We start from the raw sequence: 25156 nt of genomic DNA, 5'->3' as shown, positions 1-25156 counted from the left end.
GTGGGACAGAGGATTTCAGTAAGCGGAGGCTCAGGTTTTGGCCTGGTACTTGGGGGACATAATGGGAGCTGTTCAGAACTTCACTGTAAGTTCTGGTCTTCCTGTCACATGGCTGAGAAGCTTCCGGGTTCTTGGTGGTCCCTGGTGGTCCAGCGGTTAAGAATCCGCCTGCCAGTACAGGGAACTTGAGTTCAATCCTTGCTCCAGAAAGATTCCACATGCCGTGGAGCAACCAAGCCCACAAGCTGCAACTTGAGAAAGCCCAGTGCAGCCAAAAAAAAAAATAAAAAATAAAAAAGAAGCTTGCAGGTTGTGGCCTATGCGTAGATGCTGGCCTGTACCCATCCTTGTTGCACCCCCCACAGTGGGGGGTCGGCACGGGCTTGAAGAAGGTGCGCATAAGCCAACCCCTGCACTGGAGATGGAGCCCCTTTCAGGGTAGTACCTGGTTAACCAGGTTGCTCGTTCATGCAGTCAGCAGTCCCTGAGTCACGGGCCATACCCGTGCCTGAGTGATGAGCACGGTCGACCCCCAACCCTGCCGGCTGTCTGCGTGCTGCGTCCCATCCTCAGGAGGTGTGATACACTCAGTCCTTGGCTGTTGTCCTGTTTTGAGGGGTGGAGATGTGGAGTGGTGTGTATGTTTCCGTTTATTATACTTCAGTTCTACTTTTTATTTCCTTGACAGATAAAGCCACAGACCCAAGCATGTCAGAACAGGATTGGTCAGCTATCCAGAATTTCTGTGACCAAGTGAACACTGATCCCAACGGGTAAGGTGATGTCACACACATGTCCGACTTACATAGGCACCTCAGATTATGCGTGCCTGCCTGTGTTTCTCAGGATTGTTTTACGTAGCTTAGGCTTTGTTTCCTTTTTTTCCTCCCTCCATGATCTACTGAGTATGTTATTTTTCTAGAAATAGCAAATTCATGTAGTTTTCTTAAAAAAGTTTGTAACTGGCAATTATTTTAAAATTTTTAACTAATTTTTATGAAACACTACTGCTGAGGAGCTCTCTGAATGTTAGGGATAGAATGTAACTAGGGTACATAGTAATGTGAAAGATCAGTGTGTTCTTAAAATAATTTTATTTGCAGATTATACTATATTTAGCAGCATGTTGCTGAATGTCCATTTCAGAGCCGCAGCAGATGCTTTTGTTGTTGTTGTTTAGTCACTAAGTTGGGTCTGACTCTTTTTCAACCCCATGTAGCCCACCAGGCTCCTCTGTCTATAGGATTTCCCGGGCAAGAATACTGGAGGGGATTGCCATTTTTTTCTCCAGGGGATCTTCCCGACCCACAGATTAAACCTATGTCTCCTGCATTGGCACCCCACTCCAGTACTCTTGCCTGGAGAATCCCATGGACGGAGGAGCCTGGTGGGCTGCATTCCATGGGGTCACGAAGAGTCGGACGTGACAGAGCGACTTCACTTTTCCTTTCATGCATTGAAGAAGGAAATGGCAACCCACTCCAGTGTTCTTGCCTGGAGAATTCCAGGGATAGGGGAGCCTGGTGGGCTGCCATCTATGGGGTCACACAGAGTCGGACACGACTGAAGTAACTTAGCAGCAGCAGCAGCTCCTGCATTGCAGGCGAATTTCTTTACTACTGAGCCACCAGGGAAGCTTGTTGAGCTAATTTAAATACAGTCTTTTTTTAAGAAAAAGCAGAGGAAGAGAGGTTAAGATTTCATTGAATTTGATTTCTGAAGTGTCTGAATGGGAACTTTCTTCCCCGCCTGTTCTTTGGCCGTGAAGCACGGTCTGCAGGATCTCTGTTCCCCAACCAGGTATCAAACTGCCTCCTGCAGTGGCGGTGTGGTGTCTTCCACACTGGACCGCCAGGGAAGTCCCCTGGATGGGAACTTGAGGAATGAGTCAGTTATCCAGATATTTTATCTCCATGTTGCTAAATATTCATTTTGAAAGGAACAAGAAGTTTGATCACATTTTGTGCTCCAGGGTTGACTGAGTAGTTCTCAAATAACAAATAAGGTCTGTGCTGCTCTAGACCAAGTTACATACAGGTCTGGGAGCTGTAAGGGTGGGTGGACTGGGGAGAGGATGGTGTGTTCTGGAAGCGTAGCTGTAAGATGTGGGGGCGGCTGGGAGCCGACCTCCTTCGGGGGCTCGTGCATGGTCGTGTGCAGTCACATCCTACCTCTGCTCTGGGACCCAAGCTCCTGGGGGAGAGGGGACTTGACCGAGCATGCTCAGCCAGACCGGTTGGTGTGTTCCTCTCCGCCCAGAGTCTTTGTTTTCCCTTAGCTCAACCTATGCGCCCTGGCTGCTGGCCCACAAGATCCAGTCTCCACAAGAGAAAGAAGCTCTTTATGCCTTAACAGTGAGTTTGTCTTGCCCCTTGCCCCTTAGCCTGTCCCAAGGCTAGCATTTCAGTGTGGGAAACAGCCTCTGAGCGGTTCACCTTCCCTGGCCTTCAGAAGGCAGGCTAGAGGGAGTTCTGGGCTCAGATTGCCCCATTGTAGATCTGTTCCTGGAGAGTAGCATTGAGCCTGCCTTGCAGGAAGGAAAGGAAGGCTTTATTTCCTCCTGCCCTTGTTAGACCAGGGCTGGCAAGGTCAAGTGCCCACAGGGCCAGACTGGTAGCATAAGTGAGTGAGCCATCTACGGGAGGAACCAGAGAACCAGAGAGACCACGTCCAGTCTAAAGAGGGCAGCTGCACAGCAGGACCTGCTGGCTATTGCCAGGGATGAGTTTGGGCCGAGTGTTGCTAGAGCTTCCTGTTTAAGAGAAACTGGAGATCCAGATGAAGTCTCAGGATTTTTCAGTATCAGTGACTGATTTGAAATGTTAATGGTGTGGACCAAAGAAAATGTTTACGGGCTCAATTTGTCACTTGAATGCCAGCAGGTTTGATAGTTTTTGGGTATTCCATGTATGATTTCTGCCTCTGAGGAGAAAGAAGGAAGTGATTCTCTGACCAGTTTCACCTGCCCAGAGGGTCTCCATAAAAGGTGGGGTGACCTCAGAGTCCCCCACCGAGTGGTTTCCTGGACACAAACCTGTCAGTTACAACAAGAGCAAACAAGTGCTTTTTTACTTAATCTGAAAGTCTCATCCTTTCTCCCAAACTTTAGTGACCTCAGCCTTGAGCCATGGTTCCAACCAATACTTATCAGGTTTGGGACGAGCTGTGGGGCCAATGGCTTCACCTTCTCATGGGGGTCCTTTGTCTGTGCAGGTGCTGGAGACGTGTGTGAACCACTGTGGGGAGAAGTTCCACAACGAGGTGGCCAAGTTCCGCTTCCTGAACGAGCTCATCAAAGTGCTGTCCCCAAAGGTGAGCGCCCAGGGCCTGGCCCCTCTCTGTGCCACTCACGGTGGGTGTCCCTAAGACCTTACAGGTTAAGAGCTCAGTCCTACCTAGACTACGTCCACTTGAGACACCCGTCATGAGTCTCGGGGATCCCCAGGCTATTGCACTTCTGCCCGACCAGCTACTAGTTCAGAGGTTCCTCTGACCCCCTCTGCCAGGTTGCCTAATTCACTGGATAGAAGGATTCACAGAACACAGAAAAGCAGTATACTTAATAATATCCTTTTATTTTAAAGGGTATAAATGAGATACATAGTTCCAATCCTCTGATCACATGGTCAGCCCCTCCCTTGAAGCCAGGTGTCCACCAGGAATGTTCAGCATAAACTTGGGTGTGGTCCCTAGGGAGGGACTTGTAAATAACAAACACTTCCTATCACTTGGGACTTCCGTGGTGGCTCAGACGGTTAAGCGTCTGTCTACAATGTGGGAGACCCGGGTTCGATCCCTGGGTCAGGAAGATCCCCTGGAGGAGGAAATGGCAATCCACTCCAGTACTGTCGCCTGGAAAATCCCGTGGACAGAGGAGCCTGGTAGGCTACAGTCCATGGGGTCGCAAAGAGTCGAACACGACTGAGCGACTTCACTTCACTTCACTTCCTATCACTTAGGAAATTCCAGAGGTCTTTGAAGTTCTGTGCCAGGAGGAACTGAGGAGAAAGGTCAAATATTTTGGAAATTATATCTATCACATATATATTATATATATAATTTCCAAAATTCTTTTATTTATGAGGATTAATAAATCCTTTTATTTATTTTAAGAGGATCTTTTAGTAGTAGTATTGATTTTTGACCATGCTGTGTCTTGGTTGCGGCAAGCAGGGGCTCCTCTCTACTTGCAGTGTGTGCACGTCTCCCTGTGGGGCTTCTCTCGTTGCGGACCACAGGCCCTAGGGCGCACAGACTTCAGAAGTTGCATCGTGTGAGCTCAGTCATTGGCGGCTCACAGGCTTAGTTGCCCCATGGTATGTGGGATCTTCCCCGAGCAGGGATCAAACCTGTGTCCCTGCATTGGCAGGCTGATTCTTAACCACTGGACCACCAGGGTTAAAAGGGGATCTTTTAAGAAATAATGATTCAAAACATTTGAGTTTCAGCAATTCCTTTCACTTTACCTTATTTTCATTCCCAATATATTTTTATTCTACACTCCAAAAAAATGAGTGCCCCCAGTGGCTCTAACCTAGGCCAGTACATGGTGGGATTGAATTTTCGTGGCTTTGGAGGTTGACTCCTTGAAACTCAGAGAGTGCTGGGCTCGGGTGCCAGATGATTTGTCCTCTCGCTGTGCCTGCCCTCTCAACCAGCCTTGAGCAGCTTGCTTCTCAGCTGCCATCTCTTCAGTGATCCTGTGGGCTGGGCAGTCTACTAATGAAACTGCCCAACTCGGATGGGATTTGAACCCAGCCAAAACTTAGATTGAGACTTGAACCTGTGGGCTGGGATTAAAACCCACTATCTCTCTCTCTTTTTTTTTTTATTTTTAAATTTGACTGCACCAGGTCTTAGTTGCAGCATGTGGAATCTGGTCCCTGCCTAGGGATCAGGCTCAGGCCCCTTGCACTGGGAGCATGGAGTCGTAGCTGCCGGACCACCAAGGAAGTCCCCACTGTTTTAATTAAAATCAGGACTTACTGAAGCTCAGGTTCTTTTTGTTTTGTTTTGTTTTAATTTTTTAATTAACACCTAAAACATTTTGTATTGAGGTATACCCAATTAACAATGTTGTGATAGTCTCAGGTGAATAGCAAAGGGACTCGGCTATACATATACATGCGTCCATTCTCCCCCAAAACCCCACTCTCATCCGAGCTGCCACATGACATTGTGAAGCTCAGGTTCTTTATGTCTCAGCACAGAAGGGATTCAGCAAGAGGCAGAATATAGATAAGTAGATTTATTAATACAGAATGCTTGTGAGGGTTCAAGTGGGCAGGCAAGGGGGCTCTGTCCTGAGAACTAAGTGGGAAAACAGATTTGTTTGTAGAGAGATACATTCCATAGATAGAGTGTAGGCTGTCTCAGAAGATGAGAGTGGCCCTGAAATATGGGGTGTTTTTGTGGGCTCAGTAATTTCATAGGGTAACAAGTGGGAGGATTAGTCCTACTATTTTATGAAAGACGGGGTGGAGATTTCTAGGAATTGGGCCACTATTCTCTTTTTGGCCTTTCATGGTCAGGCTTGGGACTGTCATGGCTGTGTGTGTCTTTAGCTGATGTATTGCAGTGAGTGTGTAATGAGGTTCAAGGTCTACTAGAAATCGAATCGCACCACCATCTTGCACCTATTTGGTTCTGACTAGTTTCTGTTGTATCCTCAACATCTGTGTCATTCTTTGAACGTTATGACCTCTAGCCCTTTCTTCTGTCTCACTAAGGCCCTTCAGCTCAGTAATTCCCTTTCCTTTTTATCTTTAGTACCTAGGCTCCTGGACTACAGAAAAAGTTAAGGGAAGAATCATTGAAATACTCTTCAGTTGGACAGTCTGGTTTCCAGAGGACATCAAGATCCGAGATGCTTATCAGATGCTAAAGAAACAAGGTCTGACTGCGCTGCCTTCCCTTCCCACAGTGATTGTTCCTTCTTGCTTTTCTGTACAGTTTGTCATTTTTGGGTGAAAGCTGGAGATCTTGTGTCCAGTAGACACAGTAATCGAGGCTGAAGCAAGTAATTTCAGTCCCTGAAAGTGGGCAGACCTTTCCTTCTGGTTAGCAGGAATGGAGGCTTCCCTGATAGCTCAGTTGGTAAAGAATCGGCCTTCAGTGCAGGAGATCCCAGTTTGATTCCTGGGTCAGGAAAATCTGCTGGAGAAGGATAGTCTACCCACTCCAGTGTCCTTGGGCTTCCCTTGTTGCTCAGCTGGTAAAGAATTCAGCAGGAGTTGAGCTGGGTTTGAGATGGTTGTTGCTGTAGTTACCCTTACTATACCAGGTTTCAGATTCCTCTGGTGTTGGCTCGTGTTTGAGGTGGGGGCTGATGGCCTAGAGAGTTTCTCGCAGTATCTACTCTGCTCTCAGCTTTGGGTCTTCCTCTTGCTCTACATCTCAGAAGAGTTCTTATTCCACTGCCTGTCCTGACAGTAGACCTTTATTACTTGTTCCCTGATGCCCTTCGCCTGGCGCTAGAAGTGGTTCTGTTCTGATTAAGCCTCGGTCTTAGGAAGGCACGTGTCCCTGGTCTTGGAGGGACCTGTTTGTGATCCTGTTCCACCCCATCTCGGGCTGGGGCCAGGACACGTTTGCACATTGCACCCAGGGGTGCAGGCTTTTCCGTTCTTTTCTTCCAGCTGCCTTAGGTTTCACCACTCTTCTAAGGACCGCAGGTGTGTTGTCCTTCCCCCGGCAGTGTGAGGCTTCTCCCTGGGGAGAGATGGATTTCGGTGGGCCATCGGGCCTTTCCCATTCTCTTTTTGTGAGGCCTTTGGAGAATGAGCCTGTTCCTGTTGTGAAGTGAGCTCCAGAGTGTGTCCTGTGTCGAAGCTGGGAGTCCACGTTCCTTTTCTCTCAGGCTCTGTGGGAGGAACTGGATTTAGGAGGGCTATTTTTCCCCCCCGTCACATGCACTCAGTATTTTTATGAGTATCAAAGATCCTACACTCGTTTCTGGGCCCTGAGAGGTTGTGTCTGAGAAGGCAATGGCAACCTACTCCAGTACTCTTGCCTGGAAAACCCCATGGATGGAGGAGCCTGGTAGGCTGCAGTCCATGGGGTTGCACAGAGTCAGACACGACTGAAGCAACTTAGCAGCAGCAGCAGCAGAGAGGTTGTATACCTGCATAAAATCGTCAGTATTTATATAGTGTAGGGACTGCTAGTCTTAGGGTCTGCCTGTGCTCTGATTTAGTTGGCTCTGACCATCCCCAGCTTGCGATTCTCCCAAGGGAGGATGCAGAGCCTTGATCACGCCCTGGGTGTTTCCCTTTAAGGTCGCTGACAGTGTCTTCCTGGTGGGAGATCAGGAACCAGGAGTTTCTGGACTTTGTACTGGATCCTGCTGAAGTCAGCAGGTATTTGTATCAGCATATCCATGAATTGCATTTTTTTAGGAATCATAAAGCAAGACCCTAAACTTCCAGTGGATAAAATCTTGCCCCCACCTTCTCCCTGGCCCAAGAGCTCCATCTTTGATGCTGATGAAGAAAAGTCAAAGGTAAGGAGCTTCTCCCTGACCGTGGAGGCCAACCTGGAGTCTGAGCCGACCTCTTCTTTGAGGGACTCCCCTCCAGTACCCTCTGATCAGAACTGGCATGTGGGGAGGTGGGGTGAGTTCTCTCTGGAGCAGAGAGAGGTGTCGTAGGGTCTGTATGTCGTTTTCATGGAGAGGTCAAATAAGTGACCTATTCTTTGGGTCTTCCACCTTATCTGTTCGGTGTTCCCAAGGGAAAGAACGTACGAAAGGCCAACCCTAGTGGGTAGTTTGGGGGGTCAGTCGTATCCAGAGTGTGTGCGGTGTTTGGGGAAGGGGAGTGGGGAGGAAAGCATGGGTTGCACGTTGGCTCAGATCAAAAGAGAAAGCATCAGTAAGCCTGATCTCGCCTGTTTTCCTTGCGTTCCTGCCTCTAGTATTGCTGCTCCTCAGACATCATTAAGGAGAGGGGAGGGGAAAGCGAGGTGGTCCAGACCTAGGCCACGACGCGGGGATAACTCCAGGGTGCCTCCAAAAAGTGGCAGTGCTTTTGGTCAGTACTGTTCTCGGTCACTCAAGAGGTCTGGTGAGTGTAGGACCAGGAAGACTCCAGTCCGAGGATTGGTCTCTTCTGGTGCCCTCTGCCTTCCAGCCGCGTCTGTCAGCTGTCCTCCTCCCTTGGATCTGGGTGCTGACTGTGGGCAGGATGAGCAGAGCTGTGCTGGGCTCTGGGCAGCTTTCCCTCTGGCTCCTCCTGTGGGGTCCTCAGGAGGAGCAGGGGAGGAGGTGTGGCGTGGACTCCTGAGAAAGTCAGTCTGGTGTCAGCTTGGGCCAGCTGCTTAGACACTGTGGTGCTCAGAAAGATGGCTCTCCATCTTTCCTGCCATCTATCCAATGAAGAGTGACTCACTCCACATGTCAGGCATTCCGCTAGGCATTGGGAACAAAGTGGACGAGATTCCCGAGGTCTCTCACATCAGAGTATGTGGTCTAAGCCTGCCTCAGCACTGTTGACATCTTGGGCCAGTTAACTCCTTGTTGGGGGCTGTCATGCGCTGTGAGGTGGGGTACAGGTGTCCCCTGACCTCTACCCGCTGGGTGTCAGTACTGCCCCCAGTTGTGACCACCGACGATGTCTCCAGACTTGGCCAGATGTCTCCTGCGACATCCATCTCCATTCCCCTTTGAAACACCAGTGTTCTGTGGGGAATGTCACGATGGTCACGATCATTAAATCATTGCGTCATTGTGAGGATTTGGTAAGGTAATGCATTTAAATGTGCGAGCTGTTGTGACGGGTAATTCTGCTGTTGCTGGTGCTATTGCTCTGGGCCACTTGACGCAGGGAATTAGTTTCACTGAGTCGTGTTCCCTTTCCAGCTTCTGACAAGGCTTCTGAAAAGCAACCATCCTGAGGATCTTCAGGCTGCAAACCGGCTGATCAAGAATTTGGTCAAGGAGGTGGGCATTTTCTAGGGGGTTCTGCAGAACCAGCATTTGACAGGGGCTGGACAATGTAGGGAGATCCCCTGGAGGAGGGCATGGGAACCCACTCCAATATTCTTGCCTGGCGAGTCCCATGGACAGGAGCCTGGTGGGCTACAGTCTATGGGGTTGCAAAGAGTCGGACATGACTGAACCAACTTGGCAGCAGGGACAGTATGTGTGTGTGTGTGATTGAGGGTGGGGGGCACAGTTAGCTGGAAGAAGAGACAGCTGCCTAACCCTGAACCAGGGAACAGCTGTGAGCTCCCTGAAGGGCAAGGTGGTGCCTGGAAGCAGAAACTTCTATGTGCTTCCAAGTATTTCTGTCCAAGAGCTCAAAGCATTTCACAGACCCTAGTTTCTGTCTCAATGACCAGTGTTGGTGTGGGAATCCAGGTGTGGGATTGTCCTTTCCAGAGGGATAGAGGCTGGTGATACAGTGGACACATGCTCCCCCTTGTCTGTCCCAGGAATTCCAGACCTTGAGCATCTTCTTGCCCGCTGAGTGAACACTCCACCCACTTAGTGTTTTGGTGGCTTCCTTGAGCTCTGCACAGCACAGCACGCCTCTCCGGCGCACATTCAAGCTTTATCCAGAGCATCTGTCCTCACTTCATCGTCTTTCTTCCGAAAGGAACAAGAAAAATCGGAGAAGGTGTCCAGAAGGGTCAGTGCTGTGGAGGAAGTTCGGAGCCACGTGAAGGTGCTGCAGGAGATGCTGAGCACATACCGCAAGCCGGGACAGGCCCCGCCAGACCAGGCGGCCTTGCAGGTAGGTGCTCCTTTCAAAAACAAAGGCAGGAGGGACTCAGGATGACTGACATCCTAAGAGTATGCACAGATTTCAAGAAGGCCTCACACAGTCAAAATAACAAGCATGTTCCCACCCCCTCAAACTGTCTCATTCTTCTCCTCTTGTTCCGCCTCTCTCCCAAGCAACCACTGATTCGTGTTTTCCCTTCTAGTTAGTTTGGGGCTTCCCAGGTGGCACTAGTGGTGAAGAATCCACCTACCAGTGCAAGAGACACAGGGGACACATGTTCCATCCCTAGGTCGGGAAGATTCCCTCGAGGAGGAAGTGGCAACCCACTCCAGTATTCTTGCCTGGAAAATTCCATGGACAGTAGAACCAGGCAGGCTGTGGGGCTGCAAAGAGTTGGACACGACTGAGAAAGACTGCTGATCAAGTTACATTTCTTAGACTCATATAAATGGAATGATGCAGTATTCCACCCCTGCCTTTTCTGGGCGTAGGTTAGGCGTCTCTGCTTTGGAGAAACTGTGGTGCGCATGTACCACAACATGCATATCCATTTGTCTGTTGATGGATATTTGGGTTGCTTGCAGCTTCAGGTGATTATGAAATAAGCTGCTCTGAACACTTGTGTTCAGGACCGTTTTGTGTGAACATGTATTTTCCTTTCTCTTGGGTAAACACCTCAATGTGGGATTGCTAGGTCATAGACTGGGTGTATAGTCAACTTTTTAAAAAGTGCCAGAGGGGTTGTATCATTTTATGTTTGAGACAGCAGTGTTTCAGAGTTCCCATTTCTCCACATTTACACATCTTGAAATCTTTCTTTTTTTATAGCACACTTACTGAGAATTTTATGTAACAAACTTTTCTAGGTCGTGTATGAGAGGTGTGAAAAGCTGCGGCCCACCCTGTTCCGGCTGGCGAGTGACACCACTGACGACGATGAGGCGCTCGGTACGGTCTTATTCTCCAGGCGTAGGCAGCACACAGCCCAGAGTGTAGGACCCGCGTGGGGCTCTCTGCCTGCCGTGGGGCTTCCTCTGTGCTGCTGACACACAAACTCGATGGTGGCTTCTAGGTGTTCCAGTGGTTGCGCTTGCGGATGGCATTGATTGAGTTGATTCTTGCAATTTTCAGAGGAATCTGGGCTTGAACAAGAAATGAGCAGCAGGCCTGCAAACATAGGAAAGGGTGGAGGTTTACCATCTGAGTTGGGTGTGAAGGGGATAGAAGGAAGAGCAGTTCCCACTGAAGACTTGCAGAAAGACTAGACCTCTGAGAGATCTGAGAAGCAGCTGCGAGGGGCATGTCTGGGAGGTTTCACACCCAGAGTGCCTTCAGGGGCTGGGTTGGGGAGCTCAGCGACGTGGCCAATGTGGAGTGAAGGGCACATGGGAGAACTTAAATCCTGTGCACAAGTATAGAAATGGCTAAAGCTTTTTATTTTCTGGAAGATCTCAAAACATGTAAAAGGGATTCTGTGTCCGTGTCCTCTTCACCTTCTGTTCACAATTGCCAGCTCACAGTCAGTCTTGATCTTGTTTTACCTGTACTGCACTGTCCCTTTGTCCTCCCCCTCCCCACACCCCCAGTTCTGTTTTTAAGCAAATTCCAAACATTTTGGGGTAATCTATCAGCGTTCAGATTTCCTGGGCATTTCTCTGTCTATTCATCTCTTGCTGACCCTTTTTTTTCTTTTTTAAAGTCTGTTATAAATCAGAACCAGAAAGGAAAACCATGCTTGGTATTTAAGTCTCTTTCAGTGGTAGCCTCCTGTTTGTTTGCTTTTTTTTTTTTTTTAATTTCATGCATGAAAAACATGTCCTTTGACTTATTTTTCTTGGTCTCACTTTTCTGATGGCATCTCCCTTGGTGTTTAATGTTTCTCCATTCCTGATATTTCTGAAATTCTTGATTTCTTATAAATTGAATCAGGAATCTTGTTCAGATTCAGATTCAAATGAGGGTGTGTGGGGGAGGAACAAGAATACATCATAGGTGATGTTATGAGGCCCATGGTGTCTGGTTTTCTGGGGGTTTTTTGTGATGTAGGTATTCTAAGCCTGTTATTTTCTCTGGTGGCAGTGAAGTCAAAATGAATGAAATTTAAAACACCTTGCACATGCCAAATACATTCAACCTCTTGTTTGTTCACTTCCATTCAGTTTAAAAACTGACAGGAAATTAATAGTTGGTTGCTCTTGAAGGCTTCTCCTAGCATGGTGGCCTGCAGTGTTACATACAGCCCCTGCCCCTGTTGCTATTCTCTCTCCCAGGAGATCCTTTCTTACACATAAACCAGACCATGAGATACCCTTGAGATTTTTGAAATCCACTGCATTGTTTATCTGGATATTTCGATTTGAATGTTCAATTTCCATCAGGAATGCTTGATCTGTATTTAGATTTTATGAAATTTACAGGTGAAAATGTAGATTCATGTACCAAATTGTTCCTTACACACTTTCCAATGACTGAATAAAGTCCCAGAAATGTCTTTTAATATTTGCATCCACATTGATGAAAAAGCTTTAAGTTTAAATTTTAAATTAAAACTAAGTTAAAGATTTAGTTCCTCACTTAAAAGGACCATACTTCAAGTGTTGGCTGTCATATTGGGCAGTACAGACCAAGAAAGTGAAAAGATTTGGTTCCTCCTCCAACCTGAGAAGGAAATGTTGAGGTTCAGCACTTGAGTGACTGGGTCTGCCAGGGGTCTGGTCTCGTGACCTGGGGGCAGGAGGCATGGTCATACTGAACCTGGTAGAGCTGTGTGGTTGCTGCTTTGTGGATGGCTTAAAAAAGACTGAGAATGTTGGTTGCTAAACGGGGGATTCTGATTTTTCTCTTGTTCTTCAGCGGAGATTCTCCAGGCAAATGACCTCCTCACACAGGGAGTTCTGCTGTACAAACAGGTGATGGAGGGCCGTGTCACCTTTGGGAACACAGTGGCCAGCTCTGTGGGAGACATACCTGTGTCCAGAGGTATGTGCAGAGAGCATCTTCCACCCTCTGCTTGGGGTAGCCTGCAAATCCCGGGAAAGAACTGACTCCTCAGAACATTCTGGGTTATGGTGTAGAAATGAGAGCACACACCCTCTTTTCCCTTTCCCTTGAGAATTGGTTTTATGCAGCCAGACTCTGCCCCATGTGCCATCACGCATCAACTGCTGGGCAGCAACTAGCTTGTAAACAGAAGTGTGTGGTGGCTCTTCTGGGGCCAGATTCAGATTGTGCCTCTTGTGAGTGCTTACTTAGGGGAGCTACGCACCAAAGAAGATTGACCATCAATTGTTCCTAGTGCAGGGCTAGCTAAATCAGAATCGGTCTAAAATAGTGCTTGAAATGCAGATTCTTAGACCTTTTTGGACCTAGATTACCTGGAGCTGGACCCCAAATTTTTATCAAGCACGTGAGATGATTCTGATAAGCGTGGTCAGAACCTCAAAGGCCTCTGAGATGGAGCAATCCGCTCTGCTCCTGTCCTGGTTGGATGGACTGTAAGAGGATTCTGTGATGGCAGGGATGGGAAGGCAGTTCCTCTGGCTGCCTCGTATTTCAGATGCCACTAAAGGCTGTGAGTCAAGCCAATCAACGGCAGTGGAGGGTTCTTCAGGGGTGTGCTAAGAGGGTGTGATGTCTTTTGATTGGGAGGAGGCCTGAGGGAAGTGGAGCTTTCACTCATATTTATTTTCCTGTCTGTTTTCTAGTCTTTCAGAATCCAACAGGCTGCGTGAAGAACTGCCCCCTGATTGACTTGGAGGACAGCGGGTCTGAGCAGGCTGGGGCTGTGACGCCATCTTTACTGCATCAGGACCTGGCAGCCTTAGGTAAGGGTGGTGTCTGGGGGGAGCTGGCACAGCGTGGTCCTGACTCCCAGGGGGAGAGTAAGCCCATTCCCCTTGGGGAGTGTGTGCCTGTTTTTAGAAAGAAGTGGGTTATACTGGGAAGTTCAGAGAGATCTTCCTTGTACCCAGTCTCAGATTTGCCATGAATGAGTTGAGTGAGTTCCGGTAATTTGCTTTGTCTCGGCTTTCTGAGTGCTCTAGAAAGGATGGCCTTAGTCTCCAGCTTGTATCAGGTAGAGTTACTGATGTGCATCTCCACGGTGTTCCTTCCTTGCAGGAATCAGTGATGCCCCAGCTACAAGCAAGGTAAGGAGGCTCTTCCTGGGGGCTGGAGAGGAGAGGGGAGGTCCCTCAAACCTGCCTTCATGAAGGCGGCACTGCCCCGGGGAGGGGGGAGGGGGACAGCATAGCCTGGTGGCTCTTGTGGACTCGGAGGTCCAGAGCCTCTCCCTCACTTCCACTGTCTGGCTTAAACCCCTGGAGGGAGACGTGTTTTTGCTCTTCTTCTGTCCCTGCCCTCTTCCGTTGTATCTAGACTCTTGCTTACCAAAGGTCTGCTCAGGAGTCAGGCCCTCTCGCCCTTTCTCCACCTGCCCTAGGAGACGTGGTTAGCCTGCTCTGCGGTGGCTTTGGGGTCAGGAGAGCTGTGCCCTGGTGTCACCACGGCTCACAGTCATTCATACGCTGGCCTTACTTCAGCCATTCCTGGTTTGACAGGTTGCAGGTCAGAATTGCTGTCAGGAAAAGAAGAACCCCACCACCAGCGCGCTGCCAGCTCAGAGCCCTTCTGCAGAAAGGAACTTGCTGGACCTCCTCTCCCCACAGCCGCCTCTGGGATCTCTGTGAGTCTTGTGGGCAGGCAGCCGAGAAGTGTTGCTCCTGTGTGCCATTGGCCGGGCTGCCGCTCTCCCTGAGGGCTGCCCTGTGTGCCACCCCTTTAAGTCCCCATCCACCCCGAGTCAGGAGGACACACGCCAAAGGCCAGGACCTCTGGAAAGCGGTTTCAGGAGTAACATCAGCGGTAGCTGATGATGATGTTTTTGGTCTTTATAGGTTGGTTTTCTGTTTTCCTGATTTCACTAGTTTGCAGCGATGTTTGATCGCTAGAGAAATAGATCATATAGAAAATCCTAAATACCATTCCCTAAACACGAGGTTGAATGCGCCTTCTTTGCTTTTATCCTGCACATATAGTAATATGTGGCTTGTTTTACACAAGGGAGGTTATAATTTACAGGTTGTGCCATGCTATGGGGTTTTTTTTTAACTTTTTAAAAATAATTTTACATTTGGCTGTGCTGGGTCTTGGTTGCTGCTCTGGTTTTTCTCTGGTTGCAGCCAGCGCGGGCTCCTCTCTAGGTGCGGGGCACAGGCTTCTTGTGGTGGCCTCTCTTATTGCAGAGCAGGGCCCTAGGGCGTGAAGGCAGGTAGATTCTTTACCACTGAGCCACGAGGGAAACCCCACTGTGGTTTTTTATATCACACATCTTTGATACATTTTCATCATTCATGTAAATTGGCTTCATTCTGATAGTTGAGTAATAATTCATATACATATAATGTATACTTCGTCATTTCCCTCTTGGGGATATTTACGTAACTTGCAGTGTGGAGGCACCTAAAGAGTTTCTGTAGTACAGATTTATATAAATAGAGTTGCTCTAAGGTATGAATGTAAACACATTTTCATAGATCCTGTCCCTTTGCCTCTGGCAAGGCTGGAGCACTTTGCCTTCCCCAGACAGCTCCCTGGGAGCCTGTGTCCCTGGTGGAGACCTCCGAACTGGGTTGAGATGGAGCTGTGCTGGGAGGTCATTCTTATTTATATCTAACAGATTTCTTCCTAGTTTGCTCTTTATAACTGCTTGACATTCTAATTTTGGTGGGTCACTTCTGTCTGGACTTAGGTTTTCCAAAATTGTTTTTGATTTGTGTTCCAAAGGGACAAAATCATGAAGTATGAATGATGTGGCCAGTGTAACATGACTGCCTGACAACATTAATTAGTTTATTGGGTTCTTATTGTGTGCGCACAGATACACTTCGTATACTTTCTCATTTAATTCTTATTATAACCCTATGAGATAAACATTAAAATGTCTCCATTTTGCAGATAAAATTGAGGCATGGGTTAGATTACTTTTCTAAACTCATATACCCTGAAAATATGTACATACACACATATGCATACACATTTATATTTATTTTTTCCCTTGTTCTTCAGAAAGTCTAATCAGATTCCCAGATTTCTCTACAGTTTTTCCAATCTTATTATTTCTTTGCAGGAATTATATTCCACAGAAAAGTATCCCCAAGGAAGTACCACCAGGTACCAAGTCCTCTCCAGGTTGGTCCTGGGAGGCCGGCCCATTGGCTCCTTCCCCATCTTCCCAGAACACTCCTCTGGCCCAAGTGTTTGTCCCTTTGGAGTCTGTTAAGCCCAGTAAGTACAGTTTCACTCTTTTTTCCCTCTCTATTAGACACCCAGCTTTATCCACTCTGGATTGATAGGAGTGGCTCTTAAACTGGGGAAGGTACATGGGGGTTTATACTGTTTTATATCCTGCTTTATTTACTATTAAAAGCCATAGCATTGTTTCATGCCCTTAATCTTCAAAATCTTGCCTCCAGGCAAAGGATAAGGCAGGTGGCTTCATGGTCTCTTTGCTGATATTTTTTTAGTTTTCTATCATGGGGTTGACTCTGAAGCATATTGGAAAGCAGAATTTAATTAGGGTTCTTGAGTCCACACAGGGACGTGATCTTCATTTGGAATTCAGGAAGGGAATGTTCAGTGTGACCTGAGGTAAATAAGAAGAGCTGGAATTAGAAGGAAAGGAAGGATTTGACTGGTGAGCCTCTTCCTCTAAGGAGCCTCATTAAAGCAGGAGACGTAGATATTAACCTCCCTTATTACAAAGGGAAGGAGACTGGAGGCCCAGCTAAATAACGTGACTGCCTGTGGTCAGCACCCTGATATGTGAGCAGGAAACAGCTGAGATCTTCAGGTCTAGGGCCTGGGCCCCTTCCTGGGGCACAGAGTGCCCTTGTGGCTCAGTGTGGTGAGCTCAGATTGCAGAAGACCTTGGAGCCAGGCAGAGCAAGTAAAGTCAGCAGTGGGGGCCCTTTGAGTTCTTAATTTCTATTTTAAACATAATAAATTAATAAAGTATTAATTTCCTAGTTTTGATCATGTACAGTGGTTATATATAATGTTAATATTTGGATAAGCTAGGTGAAAGGTATATGGGAATTCTTTTATGTTTTTGTAAGTTTTTTAAAAAGTAATTTTTATTGGAGTATAGTGGGGTATAGTCGATTTACAGTGTTGTGTTAGTTTCTGCTCTACAGCAAAATGGATCAGATATATATATATATATATATGTATACACATACACATACACACACACATAGAGCTCCATTCTTTCTTAGGTTCTTTCCCCATATACCCTAACTTTTTATAAATCTAAAATTATTAAAACAAAAAAATGTTCAATATAGTTTTAGAAAAGGTAGAAGAGAACAGAAAATTAAAATCATCTGTATCATTACCACCCAGAGATGGAAGTTTTGTTAATATCTTGGTGTATTTTCTTGTCTTATCCATTTACATATATTTAAGAAATTGGTACTATAGTATATATACTGTTTTATATCCATAAATTCATACTTGTGTCACTAACATGTACTGTAACTCATTTATTCAACTTCTTTCGGAAGGATAATTTGTTTCCAGTCATTTACTGTTTAAACAGCGTTATAGTCAACAACTCATTGCAATAAATGGAGACCCATTTTTAAAACTTTCCTGGTTATTTCATTAGGAAATAAAAGAGGAAATGCTGGGTTTAAAATTTTGACCTTCGCTACCAAGTTTCCTTATAGAAAGTTTGCCGTTTGCCCATAACCTCACCACCATACCTCATGATTATTTTCAGTCTTTTAAATCTTTGGCAGTTTCGTTGTTAAAGTATGTATTCGTAATGTGCATTTTGATAAGTGATATTTGGCATGAGATAAGGATCTTCATCAAACTTTTTACCAGATGGTTAGCCATTTATCTACCACTTACTGAATTAGCCAATGATTTTCAAAAATACTCTCTTGACGTGTTAAATTCTCAGGTTTGGATCTCTTTTACTTGCCATTTTGGATCGCAGTTTTGTCCATACCTGAGGATTTGTTCATGCAGATAGCCCTACTCCCCCTCCTTTTCTTATAGTTGGTCTCATGTATCTTTTTTCCCCCCCAAATTAACTTTGAAATTATTTCTTAGCTAAATTAGGACAATCCCTTTAGTATTTCCAAGACCTGATTAATTTGAAAAAATCTGATGTCTTTACTGTTTTGTCAAATTAAATATAAGAGATGTTGTATGTGTATATTGTCATACAAAAAAGACCAGAAGGATATAGGCCCAGATGTTAGCGGTGCTTACTTTTGGGGAGTAGTAAAGGTGTTTTCTGTTTCATCCTTTATGATATCCTGTATTTTTTGTGGTGTTCACACATTATCTTTTAATATTTATTCACTTGACTCTTCTAGATCTTAGTTTTGGCATGTGGCATGCAGGATCTTTTTTCTTTTGATTAAGTTGCCGCATATGAGATCTAGATCTCTGACTAGGGATCGAACCCACACCTCCCGCATTGGGAGCATGGACTCTTAGCCACTGGACCACCAGGGAAGTCCCCATATGTTATTTTAATCATAATCATTTCTTGCTCAAAAAAAGTTGTTTTTTAATTTTTTTTTTTTAACTGGTAATGCATGGTCGGGTGGCAGGGAGAGATCAGTTTGGAATGTCACAGGAGTCCGCCGGAGCTAATGAGGACTTGGGTTATGGTGGTGCAGAGGGTTGAGCCCAGGAGCTGTGCTGAGTGGAGGAGAGGAGGACTTGGTGACAGATGCACGTCTCTTTCAAGCATGGCTGCTCTTCAGGGGAGTTTGCATTAGCACTAATCCTCTTGGTTGGGTCCTTCTCTGCCAGGCAGCCTGCCGCCTCTTATCGTGTATGACCGGAATGGATTCAGAATTCTGCTCCACTTTTCTCAGACTGGAGCCCCCGGCCACCCAGAGGTGCAGGTGCTTCTGTTGACCATGATGAGCACGGCCACCCAGCCTGTCTGGGACATCATGTTTCAAGTGGCTGTGCCAAAGGTGAGTTAGCGGCTGGCCCGCTCCATGGAATTCTTCAATAAAGGCTGTCGTTTTTGAGCATCAGGTCCTTTTTGGGGACATTATCTATGAGATGGAAAGGTCAGAGTCTTCACTTAAAGTAGATGAAGATAAAACGAGAATTTTGTTGGCTCAGTTAACTGGGGATTCCTGAATGTGTATCTTCACATATGGCTAGATTCGGGTAGGTTCGTAAACAGTTCCTTAAGAGCCTGTCACTTTCCCTCTCTTGACTTTGTTCTTCCCTTCTGGAGCCTGTTCTCTCACAGACAGTCTCCACAAAGCAGGAAAACGGCCACCAGCAGCTGCAGTTACGTGGACTTTAATTCTTTTTATCTCAAAATAAACTGCCCGCTGGCATGAGGCATTGCATATGGATTACCCAGCAAAGGGCTGGGACCGGCCTTGTTGATGTTACTAGTATACCTTGGGCCAGTAACTCATGTTCCGGGATGTGAGGTACTCTGGCCAAGTAGGATATTACATCCCTTTGTCAAGGGAAGTCAGTCCCCACAGGTTAACAGCCAAACTAGACTCACAAGAAATGGGCAAGGGGCCTGTCCTGAAAGGAAGGATTCAAGGCAGACAAAAATAAAACTCTGCATTTGCTTTTCTTTTTCTTTAAGGTTTACTTATTTTTATTTTGTTATTATTTTTAAATTTATTTATGGCTGTAGTGGGTCTTGGTTGCTCCACGCGGGCCTTCTCCAGTTGCAACAAGTGGGGACTGTTCTTCCTTGTAACTGTGTATTTTGTATTGGGGTACAGCGGTGCAATAGTGTTGTGCTAGTTTCACGTGAACAGCGAAGGGACTCACACGTGTCCATTCTCCTCTAAACTGCCCTTCCATCCAGGCTGGCAGGGTCTGCTCTCCAGCTGCAGTGTTTGGGCTTCTCATTACTGTGGCTTCTCCTGTTGTGGAGCTGGGGCTCTAGAGCACGGGCTCAGTAGTTGTGGCAAATGGGCTTAGTTGTTCCCTGCATTGGCACTGCAATGGCAGGTGGATTCTTTACCACTCAGCCACCAGGGACGCCCCAAACTATGCACTTTCTAACATTCATGGTAATTTTGTAGGGCATCGACTCTCATTACCTCTATCTTACAAATTATCAGTCCAGGGTTCAGAAAGGTTAAGTATTTTGCCCAGAGTCACAGAGCTAGTGAGAGGCAGAGTTAGAATTCAGTGCAGGATATGCGGTCTTTCTTCATGTGCTGCATCTCAGAAGCTGAGCTTTGACCACACAACTACAGATACACTTTCTGTATGGGTGGGGTGGGAGGGTCTTCCAGATTCTTTCAGCCATTGGTGGGGTGGAGGCCAAGCTCTCCTGTTCACCAGATCTTCCTCATTAAAGGTGTCATTTGTTAGGCATGAGTTATATGTTGGATTTCTCCCCCCGATAGTCGATGAGAGTGAAACTGCAGCCGGCGTCCAGCTCTAAGCTTCCTGCTTTCAGTCCTTTGACGCCTCCAGCTGTGATCTCTCAGATGCTGCTGCTGGACAATCCACACAAAGTACGTTCTGGTATCTGTGCTAGCAGGGAAATGGGGGCCCTTGAACTCCAGGTAGACAGCCTGGCAGGTGGAGAGAACTGTATTGAGGTCTTAGTTTGGTTGGGATGCTGGTGGAATGTCCCTTGCTGGAGTCTGTTTTCCTTTGGGGCTGATTGGAAGATCTGTGACCAGATTGTCATAGCTGTGGACCAAGGGAGTGGTCCACACACTCGCTAGCTCCATGGAATCCTCTGGAAAGGTAAGGCCAGCCTGTCGTCTTAGCTGGTCTCCACCTCATGGCTGCTAAAGTGTGGGAAGACACCCAGGGTGTCTTCCTGGCTCCCCCGTGTTTATAGTCCCAGAGGGTCGAGGCCAGGGTATGCCTGTCACCCAGGCATACCTAACTTGGGTGGAGTTAACATACACATACTGTTACTTGCTGACTGCTGAGTGGGTAAAGGCTTTGACTCTGGGCCCATCTCCCTGTCACTCCCCACTAATTTAAGGTCTTTTATCTTTGCCCAGGAGCCCATCCGGTTACGGTATAAGCTGACATTCAACCAGGGTGGACAGCCTTTCAGCGAAGTAGGAGAAGTGAAAGACTTTCCGGACCTGGCAGTCTTGGGTGCAGCCTGACTCCTCCCAGGACAGAGCTTGCCGTTCACGCTTAGGCTAATGTTCCTTTTGCTGTCTAGATAGGACTGATCATGGTGATTTAGTGCAGAGTGCCAAGAGTTCTGTCCTGACATCAGGCTCTGGATGCCAGCCTCCGACTTATTCTGCAGATGTGTGTGTGTGTGTGTGTGTGTGTGTGTGTGTTGCCAGGGGGCTCAAGGGGAGGGATGAAGGCAGTGTGGGAAATGCTAAAACATTTCTGATAACCATCTGCTGCGGTCATGTCTGGTTTTGCACGTTGGTGGACACTGATGTCCCTGCCTCAGGTTGGAGGTTTTATAAGCCAAAGTTGTCACTGTTGTTTTCCATGTATTATTATCTTTTCATTCATCCACTCTGTGCCTTGTCAGCCTCTGAAAGTCTTGGTTGCTCCCAGGCTGCTGTTCTCAGGGACCCATAAGGGACCTGGTGGTTCTTGGGGCAGAGTGTCTTCTGGGATGCTCTCTTCCAAGAAGGACCTCGTCTCCATTTCCATTAGCCAATGCTGCTTGCATGTGTCCCGGAAGACCTTCTGAATGGAATGCTTGTTGCACTGTGTCCTAGGCGAGGGGTTGCCACTGGACCAGAGGACCGCGCTTGGTGGGCCAGTCATGTCCTTTACCACTGTGCCTTAGAATCGCCTGTAGACAGACCCTGCAGGGCAGAGGGGAAAGCAGATCCCAGGCCTTATTCAGGCCTCAGGTTCCATGGGCTGGGCAGCCTGTCTGGACCCTTCCTCAGGACCCTCATCTCCATCCTCCTCCTCTTTCTCTGCAACCATTTACCCGGAACTCTTTGAAGGTGACACAATGCCAGTCTTTGTAAGTCATAACTGACAGGTTCACCCTGGCCTGCCGACTTCACAATCCACGGTGAAGAACTGTGATGCAAATGAGATACGAAAAGAGTTTAGCAATGATTCAAGTGGTGACTAAATCTAGAAAGTCATTGAATAAATACCTGTGTAACAAATATACTTTGTGGAGTTTTGAGTAAGTAGGAGATGCAATGCCCATTGCATTTGGAGATGATAGGCTAAAAGGGATTGCTCGTCTGTTGAAGTGAGGAAGACTTCCTGAAGAATGTGGAACCTTAAGAACTCTTTCAGGGAAGAGAAGCCCTGAAGATCTGAATGAAGCTGAAAGAGACGGATTTTTGTTACATTTTTGTCATGGTGTGAACAGAAAATTCCAGGCTTGTTACAGTTATTCCTTAGCACCTACTAGGTGCTAGGCATTTGTGCGTGTTTTCCAAGTCATGCTTGGCCTGATGAGTGGAGAGAGCTAAGCCTGGCTGAGATGGCCCGATGTAGGATATGAGATCTGAGCAGCTCACCTGTCTGGGCAGGATTCCACTTCAGAAACTGCATGGCTTTTGGGGGGGCTCTTTGTCACAAAATTGGGTACTTTGTAGTCTGATCTTTTACTTCCTGCATATAACTGAAAATCTGCCAAGACTGTTGCGGATGGGAGCTGTAAAAAAAAATCAAGGTATGCTTGATGTGAAAACTCAAAACAGGTAAGTGATGGGGTGATTTCTTCATTTGTCATAACTCATAAGATTCATTTGACTCTAAAGTCTTATGTTCAGATAGTCTTTAGAGCCTTTATAGGCTCAAGTTTATTTCATAAGGTCTTCTATACTGCCTATTGTAAAGACGATGCCTGGCTATGAAGAGCTTCCATCCAAAATGGGTAAATGAGACTGACAACATGAAAAGACCTTTATCCCATAGTTAAAAGGTAGAATCTCTGTGTGTGAACATACATCTGTTGCCTAGGAGACAGCTTGCCAGTGGTTCTCTGCTTGGGTGGAGTTGGACAGGGCAAGGGGGTGGGGGGTGGGTGTCCTGAAAGTGGCCAGCAGTGCCTTCTAATTCTGAAGTTCAGTGACCACTTAAGACATAGCCCTTATCCTTTATTCACTCAACTGGTAGTTGACTAGCTGCTGTTGGGAGACCCATCATGTGTCTGGCGGATGTTTGACACTGATGACCCCGTGTTTCCCCTCTCCTGAACTCCTCCTCCCAGGATCCTGCTCATCCCTGTCTCTCGGCCTATCTCTGACTGTTCTTTTAGTCTTTCCTTTAAATGTGTTTGCAGAGGATTTAGTCCTGAGGGCTCTTCTGAGCATTCTGGGCAGTTCACCACTAGGTGGGTGGTAGACTTCTTGCTGGCCTCAGGTCCGTGTTTCAGGCCGCCTAGTGGATGTCTTCATCTGGAGGTTCCCACTGTTGCCTCCAAGTGCTTAAAATGGAACACAGCCGCCTCCCTCTCTTTCTCTCTGTTCATTTATTTGAAAGCACCTTTCTAAGCCTTCATGGATCCTTGATTCCTGCTTCATCTCCATTCCTTCAGTACTGTTTTCTCATCTGGTCTGTTTCTTTTTTTAAAAATTTGTTTGGCCACACCATACAGCATGCAGGATCTTAGATCCCTGACCAGGGATCGAACCTGTGCCCAGTGCATTGGAGGGGAAGGTCTTAACCACTGGACCGTCAGGGAGGTCCCCTCGTCTAGTCTATTTCTAAATAGTACCACATTTTGGCCTCCCCGCTGCATTGTCACCGCCTTGGTTTAGCTTTTTTTTTTTTTTTTTTTGGCACTACAGTAGCCTGCCTCTCAGTTCTCCTCTGAGCCATTATGCATTATCGTTGGCCACCATCAGATTTCTGATCTGGATACCTGATCCCTGCTGAAAAATTCCAAATGGGTGGTCAGTGCTCTAAAAGTGTGTGCAGCTGAATTCAAGTTGCTTACTTGGGGCATTCAGTGCCCTCTGTAACTGTGTGCTCCCTACCCTTCTGGCATCATCTGTCAAGAATAGAGCACACTGCCAGAGCCACAGGAAAGTCCCTTCACAATGCCATGTTGTCTCATAATCTGACTACCACCTGCAGTTAACTCCTTTTATCTCCAATGAATTTAAGTTTGGGCTAAAATGCTGCTCCATCTGCAAGCCACTCTGGGAGGGTAGATGGGCTGTGGAGATAGTAAAGATTGAAAGAAGGATAAAAAACTTAAGACCAAACACATGAATACTAATTAAAAATGAGATAATGTAGATTAAGAGATCAAACATGAAAGGTTGAAAGCAAAGGTGATATTCTCATACAAATAGTATTTACTAAAGTGTTTATGGAGAAGGCAATGGCACCCCACTCCAGTACTCTTGCCTGGAAAATCCCATGGATGGAGGAGCCTGGTAGGCTGCAGTCCATGGGGTTGCTAGGAGTCAGACACGACTGAGCAAATTCACTTTCACTTTTCACTTTCATGCACTGGAGAAGGAAATGGCAGCCCACTCCAGTGTTCTTGCCTGGAGAATCCCAGGGACGGGGAGCCTGGTGGGCTGCCGTCTATGGGGTCGCACAGAGTCGGACACGACTGAAGCAACTTAGCAGCAGCAGCAAAGTGTTTATAAATCACAAATTCTTTAAATATATCTAATACAGAAGGTGCTTACTCAACCCCCAAATACAGAATGTAGAATTCTGTCAACTAGTTTGTTTGGTTTTTACACTAAGAACACACATAATAGAGTGCTGGCCATGAATTTTTGTATTATTTTTGTATAAAATACAAAAAATGTTGTATTTTTTAAGAGGGAACACCTGACCTCTCACTGGGAAGAAGCGGAGTCAAGTAGATGAAGTAGGATGAGCCCGAAGTCCAGAGAGTTCGCCACATTTTCACTTTCAGCTGGCATGAAAAACTCCAGGCCTTCTGCCCCTTGCCCAGCGTGTTCCCGGGTATACCCTGTTCCCTCTGAGGAAGTGTGCATCTAAAAATGTGTAAACATTCTGCTGCTTTGACTTTTATTCTTGAATACATTATCCCATGGCTAGAGGTAATACTTTTCATACTGTTGAAAATACATAACATTACAAAATATATACATGTTGAAAATACATCCATCCATACATACATGCTGCATGGTGGCATGCTGCAGTCCATGGAGTCACAGAGAGTCAGACACAACTGAGTGACTGAACTAAAGTGAGGGGTAATACTATTACTTTAGAAATTGAAAAACCTACTGTGGTGTTCAGGCTCCAGATAACATAGGTTTTTAAAGTTTGAGGTCTTCTGAAGCCCCAACAGTTTAAAGTAATTTAATCACCCCTTAGTTGTAATTCTGTTCTTGAGCTTCATGTACTGCCTCTAGCCATGTGACCTGGGACAAGTAATTTGTCCTCTTCTGCTTCCTTCCTTGTAAAGAACACAACAGGATTGTTTTGAGAAGTGAGTTGTTATACATGAA

General features: G+C 46.7%; 1 protein-coding gene across 1 annotated transcript in view; it reads left to right on the top strand.

Moving 5' to 3' along the window:
* GGA2 (golgi associated, gamma adaptin ear containing, ARF binding protein 2) overlaps positions 1-21865 on the top strand; it is a 29464-nt gene extending 7599 nt beyond the window's left edge. The window contains exons 2-17 of the mRNA XM_061401421.1: positions 689-773; positions 2279-2354; positions 3214-3312; positions 5770-5893; positions 7398-7501; positions 8858-8938; positions 9597-9734; positions 10592-10673; positions 12579-12704; positions 13430-13549; positions 13845-13873; positions 14285-14409; positions 15853-16010; positions 18558-18727; positions 20150-20260; positions 20765-21865. Of these exons, the coding sequence (XP_061257405.1) occupies positions 689-773; positions 2279-2354; positions 3214-3312; positions 5770-5893; positions 7398-7501; positions 8858-8938; positions 9597-9734; positions 10592-10673; positions 12579-12704; positions 13430-13549; positions 13845-13873; positions 14285-14409; positions 15853-16010; positions 18558-18727; positions 20150-20260; positions 20765-20875 (1739 nt within the window). The 3' untranslated portion in view covers positions 20876-21865. The remainder of the gene's footprint in view (positions 1-688; positions 774-2278; positions 2355-3213; positions 3313-5769; positions 5894-7397; positions 7502-8857; positions 8939-9596; positions 9735-10591; positions 10674-12578; positions 12705-13429; positions 13550-13844; positions 13874-14284; positions 14410-15852; positions 16011-18557; positions 18728-20149; positions 20261-20764) is intronic.
* The last annotated feature ends 3291 nt before the right edge of the window (positions 21866-25156 follow it).

This window comes from Bos javanicus, chromosome 25 (genome assembly GCF_032452875.1).
Source record: "Bos javanicus breed banteng chromosome 25, ARS-OSU_banteng_1.0, whole genome shotgun sequence".
Taxonomy (NCBI): Eukaryota; Metazoa; Chordata; class Mammalia; order Artiodactyla; family Bovidae; genus Bos; species Bos javanicus.
The sequence above is the reverse complement of the archived record's forward strand: the minus strand, read 5'-3'. Positions and strand labels throughout refer to the sequence as shown.